The sequence below is a fragment of the Lates calcarifer genome, linkage group LG15, assembly GCF_001640805.2.
Source record: "Lates calcarifer isolate ASB-BC8 linkage group LG15, TLL_Latcal_v3, whole genome shotgun sequence".
Taxonomy (NCBI): Eukaryota; Metazoa; Chordata; class Actinopteri; family Centropomidae; genus Lates; species Lates calcarifer.
Window position 1 is genome coordinate 22603339 of NC_066847.1, and position 25405 is coordinate 22628743.

The 25405-nt window shown below is 42.1% G+C and overlaps 1 protein-coding gene across 1 annotated transcript in view; it reads right to left on the bottom strand.

Moving 5' to 3' along the window:
* Positions 1-25405, bottom strand: part of nphs1 (NPHS1 adhesion molecule, nephrin) — a 57596-nt gene that overhangs the window by 26544 nt on the left and 5647 nt on the right. The window contains exons 2-3 of the mRNA XM_051076091.1: positions 5940-6023; positions 2270-2464 (exon numbers count right to left, since the gene is read on the bottom strand). Of these exons, the coding sequence (XP_050932048.1) occupies positions 2270-2464; positions 5940-6023 (279 nt within the window). The remainder of the gene's footprint in view (positions 1-2269; positions 2465-5939; positions 6024-25405) is intronic.

The window sequence follows — 25405 nt, forward strand, 5'->3', positions numbered from 1 at the left end:
CCACTGAGAAGTGGAAAAGGAAAGAGAAAACTAACCAGTGTCAGTTTTTGATCTTAATTTAGACATTATTATAATTTAGGCATTATATGTTCAGTGCTATTCTATTATACCTGGTACAAACTGATCCAATATAAATCATGTCCTATGCAGGTTTCATTATTTTGAAGAACAAGAGCAAAAGTACATACACCACTTGACAGGTGTGACCCAGCCAAAGGATCTTTATCACATCTTTTTCTGGCTCTGTTAAGTTTCACATATTTAAGGGTACAGAATATTTTAACACTTTTCCAAGACACAAGATTTATTAAACTTAAGAGCAACTTAATTTGCAAAGACAATCTAGTGTTGCCAACATACCAAAGATAAGAAATCCCAGAAAGTGGTTAAGGTCATATTCATGTGAGACAGTTTGCCAGTTTGCAACATTTGAAATCAGTTCATTGATGTTAGTTAACACTGTGAAGGTAGTGGCAGTATATGTGATGTCATGTATTCATGGATGTTCATTCATAATTACATTTTGCCTAGTTTACTGGCTGCATGCCACACATTACAATTAAATTATAACTTGCGGATCAATCATTGAAAATAAATTAAGGAAAACTCACTTAATGCTTTGGGGCTTTGAACAAGCTGTTCTACCTGTTGTTCTTTGTGTGTTTATCTTTACAAATGCTTGAAATACTACATCAAGCCTTGTGTGGATACACATTTCACATTACTGCCTCAGCTCAGGGAAACTAAGGGTGCTACATCTACCGCAAGTATATGTTGAAATCCATGCTCGCCTCTCCCTTGTGTGTTAATGTGTGATTTCAGGCTTTTTTTTTAAAGCATCAATAAATATCACTGATGGTGACAATCAGTGAAAACTGGTGGAGTAACAAGTGCAGTCAAGTGTCATCTTAAATGATTTTGCTCTTTTTGTGCAGTGTTAAGTGATTGCATACATCAGTCCACGGTTTCTTTTCCTGGTAAAGTGTACCTGCACTGATGGATATTTTATTCATGAGTGTATGTCTGAGTGTTTGACAGCTTGTCTTTGTTTGTATTCTTTATGTTCATGTGTATACATTCTTATCGTGTTGTTATTGATTTTTAAATGAGGTGAGATGTTTTTCTAATCCTGACCCTGCTGTAATGCTAACTGCTCACTGCCAACTCATTAGCTAACAAACATCATTCTACTGTTTTATACATATGTTTATGTAAACTCTAGGCATTAGTAAGCATGCACACATTGTCGACGTCCATGCTTGTATGCATCTCTCAGCATTTGCGTGTCACTAGTGGTCTCCCACACTGTGCAAAAGTCAAGTGCGGCTTGTCTTGTTGCGGGGCTGATCAGGAACAGATGCTCTTCTCTTACATGGGATTGCCTTCTAATTGGCTATTACTTTTTATAGACTGTGGAGCAGATTCTGCAACACACTTTATTCCCTGCCACATTTCACTGATGTGCTGACACTCTGTTGCTATAATTTTTTTTTCTTTTTTTAATCTTTACATGTGACAGTGACAGTGAGTGTGAGTGTGTGAGAGGCTGTTGACAATCGCATCACCTCCTCAGTCCCAGATGCTCTCCATATACAGAGCCTGTGTGCCATAAGGCTCCCGTAATGTATGTGTTGCTTTATTACAGCACTCTGAAGCCATAGCAACAACATCATCTCATTTACTTTTAGAGTAGCCAACATCAAGCTATACTGTTGGATGCCTCCTGAGTTGACAGCAGCACTCCATAATTAAAACCATATGAGCTATGTCACAGGAAAATAATTAAGTATTTAACAACAAACTATATTTATTTAGGTCTTTTCAAAAACAAGTTTACGAAGTGACATAAAAACAGAAAATACACATTGTAATCAAATTTTAACATAGTTCTTATACAATCAAAAAATATTGGATCAATCTTACACTGACAGCTGTTATTGTGTTACTGTATTTAGAACATCATACTTTTATTGACCTTTTCCACATCTGACATCATGTCCTGGCCTGTACAGCTTTACCTTGATCGGTGTTATTTCATCTTATTCCACTGTACACAACAACAGGCAGCTGGATCTTCTGAGTTGATCCTTTTTCTGAGATTTTTTTGTTTTTGCCAAACTCAAACTGAATGCCTGAATCACCTCCAGGGACAATTTGCGGTGACTAATTCTGGTGTCTTTTTAGTGGTACTTTTTATCAAACAAGGTTTGGATAGGTCCATCAAAACCCACAAGGCTGTAAAACATATTCTGTGAGTATCACTGTTTACCTCTCTCGGGGTTTCCAATCATGCTGTAGCGTGGAAAGCCTGGCAGGCTTCTCTCAGGTCCCAGGAGGAGGCCATCTTTCACCCACTGCACAGTCCCTGAGGCTCGCAGCACCTCACACCTCAACACAGCTGTGGCTCCCATCCGCACGGTGAGGTTCCTGGGCTCAGACCTGAAGGCCTGCTGGGCCTGCGTGCCTGGAGACATAAAAGGAGAAGGACAAAAGCAGCTGGAGTGGAATCCTAGAGCAGGAAATGGATGTGATGGGATTTAATGTAAAGAGGAAGAACAAGGGGCAAGTATGTGTAATGAGCATTAGGGAGGAAATAAAAGGAGTAGGGGGAGGCATGACATAAACATCCACCACATGCAGTCCTGTGGTCTTTTGTCTGAGAAGGTACCCCATTGTGTCTGGCCACATTATTCATCCTGGCATATGTTTTATTGATGGGAAACTGCAGTGATACGGCCCTGAAAATGAGTCAATAAAGTAATTACTGCGAATTAAATCCCCCCTCGGCCATGCAGATAGGGTATTGGGAGGAGGAAAAAAGCATGGGGTATCAGAGACCTCGTTCACCTGTGGTTTTTCTTCAGTGTCAATGTCCCACCAGCTAATTCCTCCTGGGAAGAGTAATGATTATCACTTTAATCCCCCTTGTTTGTCATAGGTGGAGTTGGCCATCCTTCAGCAAAGCTCTTAGGTGACATTCTGTGGTGCAGTGCGCATGAGCTAGGAAGGTAACCTTAAAGCCCACGACCACCCACCAGCCTCTAACACTGGGGCTAGGATTATATGATTATTACACATAGGGGTTTATGAATAAATTCAGTTCAAGGAGCCAAACGCGACTGCATACTCCAATTAGCACCTAATATCGAAGTGTGAATCTCGTTTAAACAATGCCCCACAGAGAAGCCAGCCTGATTCTGCTCAGCTGTTTGAATCTTGACCTTCATTGAAGCAATGACCAAGTTGTTTGTGAAGTGCATGCTCTGTTGCGTCTGACAACATGAGTGAGAGGCAGAGCTCTCAGATCAAGGCTGAACCAGTCACCTCACGTCAAATATGAAGGGCAAGATTGGCCATTACAGAGGATGCATACAAACAACCAAACACAGGAGTGCATTTGCATACAGTTTACATAAATGAATACTCAACAGTGATCTACAGAGGCTGCTGAAGTAGTATTATACTGTGTTATTTTGAGATACAAAAACTAAATACCATATTAAAATATAGCCATAAGACTTTTCATGTCCAAAAGTGAGTGAGGGCATGTAGATGAAGGAATAACATATTCTTCCTCTTTCAACAAGTTGAATTCATTGTCAGTGAAACCAACTTACGCTTAGTTCATTGCATTCAGAGGGTTTTGCCACTGCAGCTTCAGCCTACTTAGTAGCTCATGGTGGATAGTGTTAGCCATTGTTAGCAAACTTTAGACACTGTATCACTGAGTCAGTTTGACTTAATAACTCTTCCCTACTTGTGCTACTGTTACCCTACATTTTAGTATGTCACAGGCAAACATTTTAATGGTGTAATCATGAAGGTAAAGTTAATACCTCACCAAGCGACATGTTTGTTATTTCTGTTCAACTAAAATTTCAGAAAAAATTCTTTTTTTTTGGCCACTTGGGGGAAGCAGGACAGGCTGCAAACACAACACTGACATATAATATAATCACCTTGTTAATTTGATATGTCAAATAGTTTCTATTTACACTTTCAGCAAACACACAACAACATAAGTATTCATTTGGAGTCATGTGTTTGGTCATCCAACAGATGTAAATCCAGTATTCACGTTTTATGTTTGCTCTGTTTTGGTCTCCACTAACTCCTGGGGGGAATAGTTTTAGCTGCTAAAAGCTACGATAAGTTACCAACTTTCTCTGACTGTGCTGTGAAGTGCTAAGCAGTTTTTTTTTGAACATTTATTATTATTATCTCTTTTTTGGGGTGCTGGAAACAGCTGCCTGCTGTAACTGAAAACCTGGAAACGAGATTGATGACAGCAATGACACTGAACCAGAACAGTAAAGCAGGCCGTAAAGAACCAAAAATAATGAACTACAGTAAAAGATGCTTAAAATGTTCTGTAAAGCTAAGAGGAATATCAGAGACAGGTGGTAATTCTCTCTAAGTTTGTCACAGCGAGCTTTCCCATTACAGACTACAAGTATCCTGACCCACTATTGATATAAAAATATGAATTACACAGCTTTAAATGGAGGGGGAAGCAGGCCTATTTGAATAAACTGACTGATACACATTTTCACTCCTCCTTGCACAGCTTTAAGTAATAACATTGCTTTGGGTGTCCCAGTAAGCCATGCCAGTGAGTGAGCATGCACAATACCATGGTGTTTACACCAAAATGGACTGCAGCCATCTTTAATTAATGTTATTAATTACACCTGTGCTTTCCTGCTATGACATGTCAAATATCTGCTGTGAAATATTGATTTCCATTCCTTATTCAAGAATGGCTGCCTACAATTATATATGTATGTAATTTGCCTCTCAGTCCTTCTTTCTACATTCTCTTTTACTTTTTAAGATAAAGAAATCTTGTTTGAGAGTAGCTGATTCTTTCCAAGCAATATTTCACAAATTCTCTAGGTACAGCATGCCCCTCATGTACAATTGTAAAGATGCCTTTGGATGAAAAGGCTTGTTTATGGCTAAATCTTCCTCTTCCTCTTTCTCCTGTCATAAGGTAGCATTGCATTAAGATCACATTCACCACTAAACTGTCAGATAACTTAAGGTTATTTTTAATAAGTAAGTTGTGTGAACTGGAAGTCATTGTAGTAATCACCATGTTAACTAGTAAGAAAATACTGTGTGCATAATACCCAGAAACAAAGGTGAAATTATGTTGGTGTTACTTATTGTGTGTATAAGCTACCCATGGTAGAGGTAAAAATACAGGGGGACAAACCCAGTCTATGAATACTGTCAAGGATAACATGCACATTACCATACCGCTCAATTTGGACAAATTCACCTTGAGCCTGTATGAAATAACAACCCACTTAGAACGGTTACCATGGTCACATGGAGTAACCTTGTTGGCCATGCTACATTTGAGACAGTATTCAGGAAATACCCTAAGACTAAGTTTCCATTTTTCCGTACAAAAACCAGTTAATAAAAAGTTTCTTTCCACCTGAGGTCCTGTTCATGGAGAAAGTGGTCCCATGGTAACAGTGATGAAATTAACAGTTGGCCCTGTTCACCACATTTGATTTTGCACAGTTGCTGAAAATACAAACATGAAAACAGATACATCCTGTATGTACATGTAGATGCCTCATTAAGCCCATCAATACTGCAGTAAACATGGTACCTTAAAACAAGATTTTCACAGTGTAAGCCTAAGAGATAAGTAGGAGATTAACCGGCTTTTATTTAACATACTTAGATTTACAGTGCATCCATCACTGTAAACCTGTGGCACCTCAGGAATCAGATTGAGAAGCCAACTCCTGCATGTAAACATACAGAAGCTATTATGCTGTACTGAAAAATTCAATTAAGGCTTCAATACAGTTAAGGTTCCCACTGCTCAGCTGAATGGCCTGAACATGAATGGGCCATGAAAAGGCCACAGTAAAGGCCTACTGTAAAGATGGCTCCATGGTGGCATTTGATTCTCTTACCCCAGATGAGACAGAGAAAGGGTAGTGCCGAAGGAGACGCAATCCATGCTGACAAGAGGTCCATCTCACCACTGACACCTGATCCTGGAACAACCAAGACAGAAAGAAAGAAAAAAAAAAAAAACACATGAAATATATACAAACAGGAATACCACATCCCCTACAAGATGAATATGAAGATGAAAACTATATATATATATATATATATATATATATATATATATATATATATATATATATATATATATATATACTGTACATTATTTTTCAAGGTTTGACTTTCTGACACATTGTATCTTGTGTTTGCAGTACTATTTAATATTCAATTTGGCATCTGACTCTGACCAAGTCTCTCAACCTTCCAAGCACATGCTTACAACATCATTACAGCAGTCTTCAAATCAATCAGTCAATAAGTCAATCAGTCCATCAATCCTGCATCAGTATGCAATTAAAACAGAACTTTAAAAAGCCATAAGGCATGTTAAAAGGTCAGGACTTCAAAGGTATAGAAATTATTTCATGGTATGATTTTTTGTGTTTTTTCATCCTATGTTTATAATTAGTGTCAATAAAAGCAGTAGTGTGTAGTGTGTCTCCCACTGTACTATTTCTATGTGTGCAGAAATTATTATAATTAACTTAAGAACTGTTCATCTCTAACGACTTTTTTCCTAAATTGGGTCCTAACCCTGATTACCATGGTTACCAAGCAGTTGGGAAGTTTCTGTAGTAGGACCATGACCACTTCTCTAACATTTGTCAATCTGACAATACCATAACAGCAGCATGCTGCATCTGTGATGATAATAATGTTTGCTAGTTGACTAATATAAACAAAACCTTAACATTAGAGATAGTTTATCAGACAATATATGGGTTGCATGGGTTATTCAAGAGTGTACTGACAAACTGCCTATTTTGTTGTTTAGGGGTGAGGAATTGGTGAGTAACGCAGTTAAAACATGCAACTGTGTATTTGTGTTTTGTATGGATACATGTAAGCAGATGGATACATGTAAAAGTGTGATCTACTGTCAGGATTGTTGCACGCTCTTCCTGTAAATGTTGGAAAAAGAGCTATTTGGATTTAAGACTGCAGGCAGTGCTGTGGGTCTGTGCCCATTGCATCCAATACTCCTCCTTCTTTGACCAGGAAGAGCTCTCTGTGGATTTTAAGTCAGTTTGTAATCACTTCAATTTATCTGCTGCAGGAGTGGAACAAATAATAGTGATTTCCTTAATTGAAAACTAAATATTTTCTCATCTGAATAGACAAAATGAATTGAAGGCAACAGCTCTCTGACGCATCTCCCCTCAGTCGATTAGTTGCACTCCAACAGGCTTTGATAAGAATTAACTCACACTCAATTATTTTTTTCGCTCTCAAAACATTTGTGTATTTCAGAGCCCCCAGCATACTCTTTGAACACACAAGGGCAATTACTTCCCTCTTCAATGAATAGAAATTCTTTTACGAGGTTAAAAGTGCTGTCTGCTTTTTATCTCTGTCTCTTTTAATGCGTCACGTACGTAAACACAGACACGATCATTATATCCCGCCATATGCATTGCAATGCACATAAAGTTATCCATCTCTTGATAAGAGGAGCTTGATTTCTTTTAGCTGTCTACAGAACAATGGCAGGAGCCAGAATATGGGATTTAGAGCTCAAATAGTAGGTATCCCCCTGTGAGGAAGGGAAGTGTTTGGCCAACACAGAGAGGTTGCTGCTGACCTCATGAGTCATCATTTTCACTGGGACTCTTAATGAAAGCAGACACAACCTGCCCGACCTCCCCACATTCCCATTACCTAGTCAAACAACTGCCTTGATTGCTTTAAAAATATAGCCAGTCACGAGAATCTTGATTCACTGATGCATGTTTGTTTGTGTGAAAAATCTGGGATAGTGAAGCAATAACTGTGATGTGTCATTTAACACTCCAAAACAAGAAATATTACATTAGATAAACACCTGACTGAATGGCGATTTAATTCTTCTTCAAATTTAAGAAAGACCCATATTTTACTCCTGCAGCACTCATTGCCAGAGTTTTTTTTTCACTTTGTTCTTCACCAGCTTCTTACAAATGCAAATGAGAAAGTTTGATTTGAAATTTGATTTGCTCTCAGAGACAAGGCTGCCACTCTCCCCGCAAGGGCATTAGAGGTAGCTGAGCCATTCAGCGTGACCCCAACAGGTAGATTTTTAATGGCGTCTTTCATAACATCATCAAAAGACTCAATACACTCAATCCTAGACCAATTTAACGTGGAACCCCATGAAATCAGTCAATGTGCAGAAAATGAAGTTTCAACCTCCATGCGCCTCCACCCAATTCAGATGTGGTCCTACATCTTAATACTGACCTAACCTCTCACCAATCTCTCCAGTTGCCTGTGGGTCCAATTACTGTAGATTATAGGAGCAGCGCTGTGAACCATTAATGCTTTAACACTGAACTGCAGATAGAGAGGGTTTCTAAGAGATGAAGATTAGATTATCAACAGAATCTAATCACATCCCAATCATTGATTGTGCATTAAAACATGGCGTTCTTTAAGCAGGCTGATTAGGATCTGGTTGGATGCGCTAAACACAGACAGAAATAGACCTCAGCCTTGCGGGAAGACAAGGCTAAACCATATCAGCCTTGTCCAGAGGATTCAGTGGCAGATGGATGACGTACACGTCCAGCACAACTTCAAGGTTCTCAAAGCAACCCAAGTAAGGTGTTTGCGCGTGCTTTGTCTCCGCTCCCTTCAGCTCGAAGTGTTCAGGTTTACTGGATTACTCTGGCTTCACACACACACACAAACTCACAAACCCCACTCTCCCCAGGAAAAAAAAGTTGAGAGACAGAGAGGCAAAACTTTCTTTCAACCCTCCTCCACCAATTCGAGCACATCTGCCTGCCTAGGGTGCACAGAGAGAAAGAGAGTGGAGGCAGACAGACAGACACACACTCACACGCACACAGAGGGCGTACCTCCTTCTTAAAAAAGCCAAGAATCTTTGAATAGGTGTGTGGATTTGCATGAGAGAAAGAGAGCTGTGCTTACCTGTTGAGTGACGCCAAGGCTCAGGAGCGTCTTTTTGTCTTCCTGATCTACAGATGGCTCTCTGAACACAAGTGAGCAACGGAGATGTTAAAGAATGCCAATGGGACTCCCCCTTCTCTCACTCCTTAGTTTAAGACAGAGGCAAACAGATGAAGAGAAGGAGAGAGGCAGAGAGCAGAGACTGAAGAATGAAGGGAAGGTGTGTATATGAGAAGTGCCGGTGGAGGTGGGTACATGGGGGTCACCTGAACAGCAATATAGATGTCAAAAAAACAATAACAATGTCACAGATGCCCTGAGGAGTCAAAGGATTTAAAAATACTTTTAAGGCCCACGTGGTAACAAACTGATTTCAAAACTCGCAGGACCTCGTGTTTCAGTAGAATCGAATAAATAACTATAAAATCTTGATAAAGTTGCAGTGAGCCAGTAATAAGTTTGGAGGAACATGCCTGTCTTTTCTTTCTGTTCTGCCTTTCTGGGGAGTATTCATGGATCCCATTATTTAGCATTTCACTGTGCTGGGTTGGAAGGAGCAGAGCAGCCCTCAAAGATACAGATGCAACATGGATGTCTTCACAGCTGCTAGTTTGTAACATTTATGCTCATACATAATGAATGGAATAGAGTATCCACATTACTGTATTTCCTATAGTGAATACTCCTGGGGTGAACTGCTCTGCTGCAGAGATGGAGACACAGACAGGCCAAAGAATTCACTTTCAACAGTGGAATATTTATTTATTTTTTTCTGAATATTGCCCACCCCCCTTACCCTCCCTCCCTCGCCTCCACCTTTTTGTCAATTATATACTTCCAACTGAACGGTGGCTGGAGAATACCACTATTTGCTCAGTGGAACATACTAAAAGCTCCTCTAGCAAGACAACTTAAAGGTCATGTTTATTTTCCACGTGCATGTATTTTTCATTTGATCTGCTGACAGTCCACTTGCCGTGGCTCTGTGTTGACTATACGTGCGAGTCATTTGCTCAGTATAAACACAAAAGCAGCTGTACTGCTGCATCTGTTGTTCCACTATGGGCCAGCCATGCAGTAATGATAGACCAACCACTGTCTGTGAGAACAGTGCTGAGAGACTCCCACATTTGTGCAGCAAGCACCAAAGAAAGAATGATAATGACACACACCCTCATAGTGGCACAAATTCAAGGACTGTAACCTCATGTTGTGCATACTGCATGCTGCACAATGCCAGTGTCCAGTGTCCGCTCTGTGAGCAATGTGTGCGTGTGCACGGGCAGTGCGAGTGGGTGTGTGTGGCCCAGATGTTAGCAGCTGGGTTGTGTAGTCGGCGCTGGCCCCACAGACAGTCATTAAGCCCAGCAGCCCAGGGCTAGAAGGTTAATTCCCCCGCCTGGAGGGGTATGTAGGTGGGAGGCAGGAGGAAAGAAGAGAGGGAGGTGGAGGATGGGGCGGGGAGGCGGCGGAGGGAGCAATGGGAGGCGAGGGGGCTGTGAAGCTCAGCACTCAGTTCACACAAACAGCACTGTCAGCAAGAGTGGAGGCGCTCCACTGCCAGACGAAGGAAGAGGAGGGGAGGGAGCTGGGGCCTGACAGAGAGGTGGTGAGGGAGGGGAGGGAGGGAGATGGACAGAGGACCTGAAGATGAATGGCAAGAGGGGAAATGCAGGGAAGAGGAGGGAGATACAGTAAGGGGGTAAAAAGAATTCATGTCAGAGGGTTGGACAGGCAGAGGGGTGAGATGAAGGGGACACGAACGAGCAAGGTAATGGAGCGAGAGAAACGGATGGAGGAAGGAGACAGAAAGATACTGTAAAATGGGCTGCAGAGTGATGAATAGAAGACGAGGGAGGAGCAGGGGAAGGGGGGAGACGGGAGGAAGGAAGGCTGACATGAAGAGTTGTTTTGAAAACCAACAGGAAGTCTACTGACTCAGACCAGTGCAGCAGGGAAAGCAAGGAGGAAGATTAATCAAAGAAAGCAATAAGCACTACGGTGAAAAGCAACACAATATGTGGAAGAGGGAAAGATAGGGTCATGTCCAGGAGATTGATTCAGAAAAATGCAGTAGGAGTGAGGCTGCATGCTACATTTTTTGTGTGTGCTTAAGCTCCTGTATATGCCTGTGTGTACAGTATTTGTGTGGAGGGTAAATGGGGTTGGAGGGTAGGGGTGGTGTGCTTAAATCATCTGGAATGCCATAAGTAAGGTGGCAGCTCAGATTCTGTCACCTGTCAAAATAAACAACAAAAAAATTACAAAATGAATATGTCATGTTGGAGTCAGTAGCTAACAGTTTAGACAGGCAGATATTCGGCGCCCAATATACAATCCACAACCAAGAGGAGGATTTAACTAGTTCAGCACCCACAGTTATTAGAAAGCTGTAAATTTAATGAAAAAGGGCCTCTGTAACCCTTCAAGACTTCTGAGGGCTCCAACAAAGGTCTGCAAAATTGTCTCTGTGCATTGAGCTGGAGAGTATTGCATCCACACTCTGAGCCTTGGCATTAACTACAGCCATCTGACCTGATGATCTGATTGGAGCCCCGGCTTCTGTTGCCTGCCACAGTGCAGCTGCCATATCAGCGATGCTTCTGTGTTCTAAATCTGTAGACAAGGTCAGCATGTTTTTTTTCTCTCTCTCTCTCTCTCCCTGGCCGATCTGGCTACCAGTCGACCACGGAAGGAGGAGATTTAACAGGCAGCCGCAGAGACGAGAGAGAATGCATCACCAGAAACCAGAAATGACAATTACAGGCATCACTAAAATAACAAGTAGCAAACAGAGATAAGAGGACTTTCAAAAAGTCTGACAGCAGAGATAGTTGCTTAATCCCCCCTTCAGCTGCACTTTCTTCAAAAGTCTGTCATAGTGATGAAGTCTGAACAGGGACATGAACCTTGTCCCGCTGCTGGCAAGTTTGCAAGCAGAGATTCTCAAGTTGCTGTCTCTGGGTGACCTGTGGACCAAGCGATGCCAGAGCATGTGGAAGGTACATGTATCAGGGTTAAGGCGGATTTGGAAAAACCCAATTAAACACACCGACACACTCTTTTGCTGTTCCCACTTCAATCCCCACCCCTGTGTCCCTATGCATGTTGGCAGCAACGTGGAGTTCAGAGCTGGGGCGTTTGTTTATGTGTGTGTGGAAATGCGCGTGTGTATGTGGCAGGATGGATAGAGAGGCTTGAGACAACCAGCTGTGGTGTCCAGATTGGTGAGGGATTATTTCCCAAATCTCCCCCATTTACCTCAGATGCCTAACAAGCTCCTATATGACCATGTTAATTCAGTGATATTCTGACTTTGATTCTGCTTTTAATGACAAACAAACACCAGCGACCAATCAAACGAGATCTTGTTGATGAGGTTTTATGCAGATCTTTGTCTAGGTAAAGTACAACATGAAGAGGCTTACTGAGCAAGTGTGAGAGGGACTACTGGATATAATCCTTATCAGACTAATAAATTCAGAGATATAATTGATGAGTGATGCCAATTCAGCTGCAGCAACATTTTGATAAACAGTAAAAACAAATAATAATTTTTGCCAGTGTTCAAGGAGGCAGCACAAAGCTAAAAAGTACCTGACTCCTTTTTCATTTAACGGATTCCTGTGTGAAGTCATGAGGTCAGAGGCTGGACAGGATCGCTGAAACAATATTATTAGGTCACAGAGGGACGAGAAGCGGGGTCAGATAATGAGACTCAATCCGACTGAGTGAAAATGCATGGGAGGGAAAGTGCTGACACCTCCCTCGCTCTCACTCATCCAATTCCCAGTGCTTACTCTGTCCGTGCCGCTGATATTCATGCCGAGCTGTCCATCCACGGCCCACAAACTTTAACGTTCGCCACGTCTCCGCCGCCCCATCTATCAACCCCCGCTGTGGTGATGGATGAATGGAGAACGGAGCAGGGAACGTGGAGGTGGGGAGGTGAGGAGGTGGGGAGGGTGGGTAGAAGAGACATGAGGGGACAATATTGAAATTTGAGGTCAGAAAAGACAATTGTTGTATCCACTCTTGTATGTCCCATTCACTTATTCAGCGCCACCTCATCCATGTACAATAAATGTGCACACAAACATATGTGCATGGAAGCCCACACACACACACACACACACACACACCATACAAACACAACACCAGAGCTTCCTATCACAAGCAATTCAATATAAAGATACACAGAGCTCAGGCAATAACCTGATCCTGGTGAGAGATGTTATAGGCTTTGACAGGCGGGGCTGAGCCACACAGCCCAGGCTGTTCTCCCAGTGTCACTAACAAAACAGAAGGATTAGTGGATGAAACCGAGCTAAATCTGGGCGAGCTAAAAATGGGGGCAAAAACAAGGCATGGAAAGAAACAATATTGAATGGATCCAAAGCAAGCCTTAAACAAAAGCTATTAGGCAATAAAAGGCCACTTTAATAACAAAACCCTTGTGTTCTATTATTTATGTTCTGCTGTCCACAAATATACCCCACACATACCCTGCACATGCACAGATATATACGAATGTGCATGCTCCCCCCCTACACACACACAGCTTTGCACCTCTATATCCTCTATGAAGGAACCACCATTGAATAGATTCATTCTTCTACCAACCTTTCACCATAACTCCCACAACCACAGCTTTAACTACAGTGAGCTGAGGTTAGCCGTCATGTTCCTCCTCACCTCTCCCTCACAGCATTAGTAATACCAGGGAGGTGACGATTTTGCAATTTTTACCTCAGGAGAATGGGATTTTCTCTTCTTATTACTGAAGGAGGTCTGATAATGTATTTTTCAAAAGGAGTGATTCAATGATTCAAATCCAGTTTACATTATTTGTTATTCTTACTGAGCAAGGATGCTTGCCGGAGGAGTTTTTGTCACCTCAACCCAACACCCAAGGCAGAGCTACTGTTAAGACAGATTATGTAATGAATAGACAGTGCATTTTGAGCTGAGAGACATAATTGAGTGTTGACGTCTAGGGGATAGTCATTGTAGCCTAGCAGTTAGCCAGGTATTTTCTTCAAAATCCAGTACTATGGCTGTTGAAGTGAGCTGATATTTGCTGTTGATATCACAAAGTGTGGGTGGCTGTGTTTTTCATTGTAATTATTCTGCTTTGTGCAACATGAATAAGCATATGAGAAAGAATTGGAAAATGATTTATTATAATTATCATAACCTCAATAGTACAACACTAATACTTAGTGTTGACATCCTTTTCTTACAGTTAGCCTACACATTAAGCTGCAAGTTTAAAGAAAATGGTATATAATAATTCAGCCTTTAAGAAACACAGAAACCCATATACTGCAAAATGAGTAAGAAACGGTCCCACTGTATCCCTGTAGCTGCAAGAGGAAATGGCTGGCCACCTGCTAGTGTGTCTCATATTTTATCGACTTCAACCATCACACAGAACTTACCAACTTTTATTTTAGCTGTGCTGGCTGAAAGCTACAAGGGAAAAAAAGTCAATAGGCTACTGCAGATTGACCTATACACATTACCTGCTGCAGACTGAGCCATTTCATAACATAAAAGTACCAAAAACACAATGCAGTGCAGAAAACCAGTTGTGTGACAAAAATCAAAGAATTACACTGGTACGATGTTAGATTACATGCTGCAGGAAAACCAAGGCTAAACCCTATTGATTCATACAAGTTTTGAATACAATACTTTTTATGAATCACATTTTTCCTCCCTTTTTGTGGTTGTACAGCAAATGTCTTAAATTGTGAAGGTATGATCCCAGTTTGAAGTGTCCCCCTTTTTTGTAAATTTCCCACAAGTGGGATAAATAAAATATATCTTATCTTATCTGTAAACTAGCCCTTTGCTATACTTATCACAAGTCAAAATGACCTCTCTTCACAAATATGTCCTCATTCTGGGAGGCTCAAACTGGTTCTCACAGGGATAGAAGTACAAGAGCACACAGACCAAAAAAAACCAAAAAAAAACACCAACAACCAAAAAAAACAAAAAAACAAACAAAAAAAAACCACACACACACACACACACACACACACACACAATCAGGCCCGAATACACCTCTGCCAACAGATGGGCTTCCGGCTTTGTTGAGGTGGAGTTTGCCATCCTGCCCGTCCCCATTTTCAGAAAATCCACTTTAATTAACATATCAGAGCTCCAAACGAGGCTAAACCTCTTCTCTGCAAACTGTAATCTGCCCAGTTTGAACTGACCAACCATAGAGCCTACATGATAAGGCTTGCCAACTGAAACACAAGGATAATCCAGTTATACCTGCTTATACAGTGGACAGCTAAAAGCACTGATCTGACAGGCTCTCTCAGAAGTGCCGCAGCTTGCATTTTGATCTGACCAAAATACTGTGATTCACTTATATTGTGTGACTTGATCTGATGGGAGTCTGTAAGTCATTTTAGCCACATCCTCCGGCATGTGCTCCACTTAAACAATAAGATTAAATATATGGACTGTGAGTGGCTTACGGAGCATGCGCCTTTCTTTTATTCTTCCCCTGCGCCCTCTACCACTACATTCCCACCCACACATCTTCCTCTCACCCTGTCACTCTGTCCTAATCATCTCACCCTTGGCCACCCCTACTTCTATAACACCTCATCCCTCATAAAACTTAGTTGTTTTTCCTTCTTTTGAGTTTCCTCCCAAAACATTCTACCACTCCCTCCCTCCACTGCCCTCCTTCTGAGTATCTATTCTGATCTGAAGGTGTCACCACATCAATGGCAGGGTGACTGTAGTTCCCTCCACCTGCAGACTTAGAACCCCCCAGAGGACTGCCGGGGAAAGTTGAAGGGGCCAACAGATGGAGGCTATTGTTGTGTGCAGGAGGGTGCAGCAGTGGGGGGTGGGGGAAGAGTGTGGCAGCAGCAGCAGCGCCGCAGAAGACGTAGAGAGTCGCATGCGATTCCAAGCGTGTTTGTGCATGTGTATATGAACTCTACACTTGTTTTCTGATGCGTGTGCAAGTATGTTTTGTGTGTGTGCCATTGTGCCTTTGTGTTTGTGTGTGTCTGTGGGAGGGTGGGTGGGTCATTGTGGGTTAGGGGGTAGGGGGTGGGCAGGGGAGTTTAACACAAGATGTTTGAAATCTGTTGGCCTGACAGCGTGTCACAAGACTGCTTGGTTAATAGAGTCTCCTGGAATGTCCTCTCCTGCAGTTTTAATGAACCCCAAGCCAAAAGGCCTAATGAAGCGTGCTCAGTTTGCCAAAACAGTCCCTCAGCTTGACCTCCCCTGACCTGCACCACTCCCACGCCACTTAAAGGTAGGTCTCCATGGTGACCGGCCCTAAAGAGTCTACTGGGCCAAAGTTGTCAGAGGGACAAAGGAGGGAGCCAAGTTAGAGAAAACCAAGCAGTTAAGACAAAGGACGTCTGCACATGTGCCCCCATATGTTTAAAGGTGGAGGTGGTTTCAACAGCTTTTAAGATTTTGAATGTTGCATATTTCCTCTTCTCTTTTGTTATCCTGACAAAAAAGGCCAGTTAGCAAAGAGCTCCTGTTTTCTGGCCAAGAAAACATTTTTCTTAACAAGCTCTTCCTCCTTGTCAGCATCCAAAAAAGATACACATATACACACAAACACAAGTGCATGCACCCACGAGCACAAGTTGGTCCTCATTGCAGTTTAACTATTCTCTGTTCAAGCCCAGCAAGAGCCTCATTATTCAATAAGTTAAGACTGTAATGCAGGCAGTGTTGTGTGTGTATTCAGGAGGGATGCTGGTGTGTGCGTGTGTGTGTGTGTGTGTGTGTGTGTGTGTGTGTGTGTGTGTATGGGTATGCATGTGTGTTAACTGTGAGTTAAGGACTAATAAAGTGCAAGGCACCTAATTAAACAGTTTTTGTTTATGCTCTATAGCAGTGGTCTAAACTCAGCAGGCACAATGCAGGGTGGTATGCCAGGTCGCTCTGCTCTCATTTGAATAACTACAGACAAAAGCAATGAGAGAGAAGGGGGCAATCAACTTCAAAAGAAATTCTTGCTTAATTGCAAAAGTGTGAGAAAACCAGCAAAGACAAAGGAGAATGAGCTGATTAAAGTTGCACAGAACATTGTTTGCAATCGTATAAAACATTCTGATCTCTTTTCACATTGGTACACTGAATATCCGAAGGAGATGCAAGTGTGATAGATAACATATAATTTGATTAAAAGTCCTTATTTACCTTTTCTGATTGCATCTTGACAGGTCCTAAACAAGGAGCGTGAAGTCTGTCAAAGCTGAAAACGAAGGAAAGATAAAAAGAGCTTTTAGGCTGAATAAAGTTTGATTCATGTTTTTGATTTATTTATTTATTTTTGTTTGCGTTCCTTGTTATGAAAAGTTTTTCAAAAAGGAAAACAGGCACAGGCATTCAATGGCTCCCTTCTAGTGGCAAAAAATATAAAGGAAAAAACTGCACATGGATGGATGGACTTTTTTAATTATAATATGAATCAGTCCTGAGACCCCTTCGCTGCTCCCCAAAGCAACACCCTCACCTCCCCCAGTTAAGAAAACAGGGTGGAAAACCTGAATGGGCAATCAGTGCTGTTCCGCCTGTGCACATTCCTGAATTCAGCACTCTAATGGTGCCATTCATTATAAGCCTTATTAAAATAAACACAGACTTTATGATATAATAACAAATAAGCCAGGCTGCACACACTGTCATAATCGACAGAAATTAAAAGTGCCAAGGAACACTACACTACCTCTGTAACCTGTCTATCTCTCGCTTTTCTCCCACATACAAACACATGCGCCCACTTATACTCACAAACATACACACACGCACACATTAAAATAAAGTAATCAAGGTTATTTAAATGAGTGTGCAGGCTGCATAAACAGTGCAAACGGTAAAGAACATTACGGGCTGAACGTGTCTATGCATTCCTGATCTCGCAAGGTGAAGAGAGGGGGTGTGTTGGGTGGGTGGTTAGGGTCCATTTACAGACAGTTGTAACCACAAGTGGAGGTATATGCATGTTAAGGGAACACACGTGGCAAGAAATATGCAGATTTTTACACTCTCTCTCAATAAACAATACCAACTGCATGAATTATATGCTTACTCTGCTTAATCTGTGCAATATGATTTTTTTATTCTTATCTTTTGTCAGCAAAGTTAAGACCAATCTACATATTGCACATAGACAGCATGCAGAAAAAAAAGGGCGCTAGGGGATGTCGGGGGCAGGATTGGAGATTTGGTATGATCTGCCTGTGTGTGCGCGAGAGGAACTGGAGGGGTTCCTGAGTGCTACCAGCTGACATTCCCATGCAATCCAAATACTAATTGATTAAAGTGTTATGAACATGTGTGTATGGAGATGCTATTGAGCATGCATGTGTGCATGGCAAATACATGCCATATGGGTGAGGGATTGCACCTCAATTACTGTGAATGGGGTAACTGTGTTATGTATCACCGCCGTCTTTTTGGCACACATGCCCCACACTTAAATCTCCACAGTCAGGCTTAGGACATTGTAGACTCCCAAACAGACATGCCAAACATTATAACATACATAATTATAGGGGCCACTGACCTGAATACTGATGTGAAAAACGTGGGAAACCTGTGATTTTTATTGATCCATTGCAACAATTGCTACTGTTGATACCGCTCTCATGTCTGTGTGTTAAATATGAAGCTACAGCCAGCAGCTGGTTAACTTAGCTAAGAATATAAACAGAGTGAAACATCTTGCATAGTTCTTTATCTGAAGGTAACAAAACCACCTACCAGTACATCTTAAGCTCACTAATTAATTAGCACATTGAATTTCATATGTTCTGCAAAGTTCATATACACATATATATATATGGTTGCCAGGTAGCCTTACAGAGACACCAAGGCCTTTGTTTTACAGAACTTATATATATATATATATATATACACACACACACACACACACATATATATATATATATATATATATATATGTGTGTATATACACACACACACACACACACACACACATATATGAGAGTGGTATTGATCTTCTCATCTAACTCTCAGCATGGAAGAAGCATATTTCCCAAAATGTCAAACTATTCCTTAAAATTCATAACATTTAAATTTGTATATTCTATTATGTGCTGAAATAAAGTATCCCAACTCCCATTACAGCAAAAGGGAGTATGACTATTAAGTATGTTTAAAACAATTAGATGATGAATTCATTTGCTGATTGATAGAAAATTATTCATTTCCAATTCTAGTAATCAGTAACTGGAAATTGGGTGCCCTACTTCAGGTCTTTTTGCACAATTTAGCTGAAATATATCAGAGAAATCTGTCTGTAATTGCAGTAAGTGAAAATGTCTTCAAACACACACACAAACACACACACAAAATGGGCTGCATACTGAGAGTTGCAGAACTTCTGTACCAAAGCATGGATTAGGCCTATTTCATAGTGCTGTGTTTTATTGTAGTGAGAATGTGCATTGGGGGCTGCTGTTGGATGAATCGACGCTACCAAAATGAACTAATTGCACTGTTGCCTGCCCAGTGGACCCCGTCTGGGACTCGGGAGAGCAAAGAGCTGAGAGCGGGAGAGTACATTACTGAATCCGACTAATTGCTCACACCTGTGTCTGCCCAGTTCATTCTGCTGGGGATTCTAGGGAACGATAAAGAGCAAAGCTGGAAACATATGGGTGTGGCAACAGGAGTTTACAGATCCTATCTATCTTTCTATCCACGTATCTGTTGGTCAAGGTTAGGTCTTAGACACAGGTGTTTTTAGTCAACCTAATAGTGTAGTAGATGTAGCGTAAGGTTCCACTGATCAGTAACGAGAGGTGGTAGAATTTGTGCCTTCAAAAGTTTGTTAATTGCTCACTTTGGTTCTGAACGCTGGTAAATGTAAGCGGCCTGTTTTGCAACCAGCTCAAATACCTGACTTCAAACACGTCCTCTCTAGTGAAAAAGAATATCAAAGGACACAAAAAAGTCATGAGGTGACTTCTGGTGCAGCCAGAAAGATTTGGACCACTACGTTATGAATCAGACTGTTTCCAATTTCAGCCCCATCTGCTTCAAGTTACCTGAAGAAGCGAGTTACCACATGATGGACATAACGTGGAAGTTACAGAACATAAATAAAAGAGCAGCTGAGATGAAAATCCTTTTGGAGTCGGGGTTTGTAACTCAAGGCTGACATACCTTTTTCATTAAAGGACAACAATTACTTTTATTTCTTTAGAATGTTATCATTTCTTTTGTCATGTTATATTGTGTTCATGGTTCATTTAATGTTGTTATCACCCGTCGATTCTTTACATTTTCACATTTAAAGTGAAGACAATAGACTGGAGGTAAGCTAAGAGAGGTTAGGAGAAGGAAGGCAGAGGGGGAAAATGAGAGGAGAGGGAGTATGCTGAGATAGCTGTTGTCTGACCAGAGGCTTCCTGGGCAGAGCAGAGATGATCTCTGAGTCTCACAGCATGAATCCCACACACCCTTCGCCACACAAACAGCAGGAATCCTGTGCACTGCATGCGTGAGCCTTGTGGCTCCCACACACCCTGCAACATGGCTCAGAGAAAAACACACACACACACACACACAGTGAAACACATGGACAAAGCATTACTCCGAGGAAGACCTCAAACTCAGACCGATATGTTGTCCACAGCTTTCTCATTATAATGACCAAACACTTCATCCAGAGGCAAAACAAACTAGTTTGCAACTTTTTCCACTCAGACTGATCATTTCAGGGATGATGACGCTCCTTATGGCCTACACAGGAACATCAAGACCAGAGACATAAAACAGCTGCCTGACTGTAATTTAAAGATGCTGCAGCTCCATGTCAGAAACACCCAAGCAAGCAATAGCTACCCCAATGCATTCATTGGCTACTTGACTGTGACTTTTACCGAGTTGGAAATGACTGTTAATGCATTCAGCTTCACTTTCCCCTGGCCATAATATAAAAAAAAGAAAGTGCAGTAAATACGTACTTACACAACTTTCACTGTGTGTAACCATCTGTTCAACTTTACTGTGGGAACTAACTTTTTGTCCTCAACTCAGAATTTATACATCTGCAGGCACAACACATATCCATTATGTCTGATCATGTTTTCCTTTGTTCAACTGTGTAATTGTGGGGCTTGCCTATTGTTGTTTGTGACCCCACCTTCATTGTTGTTACACCTTCTGCTTGTACCTTGGTAAGGTTAACACATCTCTCAAGGGGTATGATGTACTGTGCCTTATGTACAAGATATAACAAAGAGAACACCATCTGTATGAGTTTGGAAGGAAGGGAGGTTTGTGTGTGTGTGTGTGTGTGTACGTGTATATCTGAGCACAAGGGCACAAAGCCATCCCCTTATGGCCCATTGTTTTGGAAGGGTATGACTCTTGCACCCCCCGCCCGGATGTTGGGGGAATAGAGCACAGTCTGGCTAATATTTAACTAATGACTGTGCCTTCCAGACTCGACCGCCCTCCTCTCACCAACTGCCAGACCTGAGCCATCTCTGCAGTGAACGTCACTGAAGTGTGGCTGTGTGAAATAGAATGTGGAGGGATGGGGTTCTGCACAGTATCAGGGGAGAGGGGTACGGGAGAAAATAACTGTTGGAGAGCCCATAAAAGAGCTGTGAGTGAGGGAGAGATGGATGCACACTGTTGTGTGGGAGGCCAACGAGTCCAGCAGTCTGAGAGAATGCCATATGCTACCTTGAGGCAGGCAAAGTCTGGCAAAAAGGCGAAGGAGAAGCAGAGTTAGACAAGAGTGGCTGGTTTCCATCAGCACTGATATTATATGTGTCTGGCCTTCACATTTCTCATCAAGGAGCACACTTATCCCCCCCAGTCTCACTTATAGATAGAGGCTATGCTACTGACAGAGGGGAAACAAGAGAAGGGGCTGAGAGAAGAAGAGGAAGGAGGGACAGAGATAGGGGGGAATGAGTGAAAAGGCATAATTAGATAATGAGGTCTGTGTTCGTCAAGTGGGAGAGACGGAAGAGGAAAACAGAAATCTGTAAGGGCAAAATAACAAAAAGAGTGGAAATTAGGGGGGAAGTCAGGGAGACGGGAGAAGTGAAGAGGGGTTGATGGATATAAAAGATGCAGCAGGGCTGATTATTGTTATGGTGCCACCAATGTGGACTGAAGCCCCTGGTGCTGCCAGGCAAATGTAGTATTAGTCACTTCAATAATTAATCACCCTGGGAGCACGTCGTTGCAGCCATGCACTGACCCATTTCTCTAACATTTCTCTCAACAGTAACATACCCACAGAGCCCCTCTTCTTCCATACCTTCATTTAGTGAGGTGGGGGTGCAGGCCCAAATCCTCTGGGTCAAGCCTGGTCATTTATTAGCCACATTTCTCAGGAGAAATAAAAGTAATCTTGCTGCTCTTCTCAAAGGCTGGAAACCATGCAGGGAGACAGAATAGTGGCCTCGGCTGTGGCCCAATGGGCCTTGCTGACTGTCTGTCCCGGTGAAATATGAAGCCCATATGTAGGACGGCCATCTGAAAGAGGGACCCAACAGGGCTCCTTCAGGCTTTGATGCTCATCACCACAAAAGCAGATGGCGGTGTCCTGGTCTTAAAACTTTTTTTGCAACCCCCCCCCCCCCCTTCTTTTATCCAATCCTATCCGGCCTATTAGCCCCCTGCCTGTCATGGTCTAGCAGCCTATGCTTAGCCCCCGGGGGGGCTTCCAGAGCTATGGAATGAAGTCAAGCTTCCCCATTGACACAGGTCTCACTGGATAGCTTTGAATAGAAGTCAACCGAGTGAAAAGGCATGTTTTAGAGGACAAAATGGAATAAGGTGTGGGGTGGATCAATACTGCAGGGTTGTTTGGACTTGAAATGCTTTGCTCTCTGTGTGCTCAGACAAAGCAGCGCTGACTGCAGGTGGCAAAGAATTTTTCCGGACATTGGGTAAAAAGTAACAAAGGGTGTTTAATGGAAGAAAACCCTGCATGCATCTGTCTGAAAGATTGTGATCAAAGCGGAGAGATAACCTGCTGTGTGTGTGCTCTATATCTATTCTTGCCCTCTTCACTAAAACAGGCAGGATTTGTCACCAAGGTCCAATCCCAACCTGTGTGCTGCTCGCACCCAAGCAATTTCTGAACCAGCAAGGCAATCAAGGACTTAAAGTCAGACACAATGCAAATAGGTCTGAGAGCCCATCTGTAGTAATCCAACAGTCCCTCCTGCACCAGCCTGCTCTCCGTCTCAGCCTCTCTGTGGCACAAGCCAATTAACTGGTTGATTCAGAGCTGGGGATGAACACCCTAATTGATTACATGGCGATAGTTGATTCAATTATCAATTTAGGCACAAAAAAGCTGAGCAGATGCACAAAGCCCGGAAGTTTGCTGAACGAGTTCTTCAGCAACTTGGCAGCACAATCGCTGTGTATGTTTGTTTAAGCGCAGGAATGAAAAGTACGGGGGGGGGGGGGGGGGGGGCAGAGGAAGAGAGGCAGGGAAGACTGACACTTACTGTAGCTACTGCAGGTTGTTTACTTGCAGTCTCTGACTTACACCTCTCCTCTGCTTCTTCTCTCTCCTCAACACAGACATTCCTCGCTGCCTACAGCGCACAAACAAAGACACACAGACAGATAGGCAGAAAAGCACACACACACACACACGCACACACGTATATTAACACACACAAATATTTGCATGAATATAAGCACCCTAACACAAAAATGTATTATATGGTGCCTACCTATTTGGGCATATTCTACGCAGGTGTACTGCATTCATACAGTCAAATCAACATAAATGCCCTCATAAAGACACATATACACACATAAAATAAACATATATAATTAAAACAAAGAGAAACACACACTCATGGGTACAAATGCATGAAACACACATAGCCACATGGGTATTCAGGGATTTGCCAAGATTGAATCACATGAAAAAAAGCCTTCTTTTCCTCATCATCCGTGTGATTCTGCTTTGTTTACTCTGTCATGGAGAGTTGCTCTGTTCGATCAGGCTGGAGAGGCACTAGGTTGGGTGGTTGTGCTAACGAAGTCTCAATGTGCCGTCTGTCGGCAGGGTAATTTCCCAAGATAGCTCAGTGTCTCACTCCTCATGTGGTTCCGCTGCTGGTAAAGTTAGAAGGAGATCAGCACCTGAGCCATTGGAGAGGAGAAACCAGCTGGGTAAAGATTTCTACCTCTATCCGCTGTCCTCCCTTAAAGTCTCCACGTACCTGTTTTTTTTGTTTTTTTTAACTGACCTGCACCTTTTTTGTGGACCTGTATGCACTGTCTAAGCCATTAATGTGCACATGCTGCTGGGCTCTTATTGTGGGGAGCTCCCTTTGCACCCTGACACCGTGGTTGGTGCTGTAGACAAATTCACAACAAGCACACTGGAAAATCACAGTGAAAGATGAAGTAAACCAGGTAATCCCATACATTCCTTAGTTTGCACATTCAACAGTGTATACAACTAATCACACTAAACATATTATGCAGAATTCTGTTGAACAGTTACACATCAGTGCATCTTTTAATGTAACTGCCAGAGCTACATTTTTTTTATAGTCACTGTTGTACCATATACAGAATACCGTACTATAAGATTAAGGTACATTTTCTTATTTAAAACATGGGATTATGCCAGATGCGACAGGATGTGAGAGAGAGCCTATCAGTGTCAATTTTCTCATGCAGCTGCTTAATAACTGAAAAATGTGAATGTAATGATAATATTGTCAATGAATGTGGGTGGCTTTGGGCAGTAGAGATGCAAAAGATATGCTCTTGTTGAAAAAGGAAATGGTCTCTTTAGGATTGTGAGAGGGAATTCTTTGCTGATAGTTTGGTGCTGTTTAATTAATCAAGCTGGAGTGCACTACAGAGAGTCTTTATCTGGAAATTTACATATCTGCACATTATATAACACAAAAAAGCATATGTTGGTGTCCAAAGAAGAAACAAAAGATATTGTTTCTCAAAAGAACTGTTGGCTGCACAGACCACAAGCCAAGAAGCTGCACACAGCTAGAGCAACCGTTGACCACTAAATTTAAAATTTGGAAAGGTGTTGAAGCTGCACTGGTGTAATTTGGATGTTCTCACTTATGGGTGCTAGCACATCAACCATTGTGAGAGGCACACAGTGGCCTTCACCTCCTTCTGTCCACTGTAATGTGCCTTTCTGTCATTATAGACCCCTGTCAGGCCTTGATGACGGCTTACACAATGACACATAAGTTACACCCCTTTTCCATTAACAGGGAATGGTCCAGGAACAATGTGCTGCTCTGGCTTGGCAGGATGGAGACAAGTAGGTGGTAAGATAAAGAATGCAACAGACTGTTGGGAGTGATGGGCGAGGGTGTCTGTGCTGAAGAATTTTTTTTTTTTTTTAAAGTTGCTC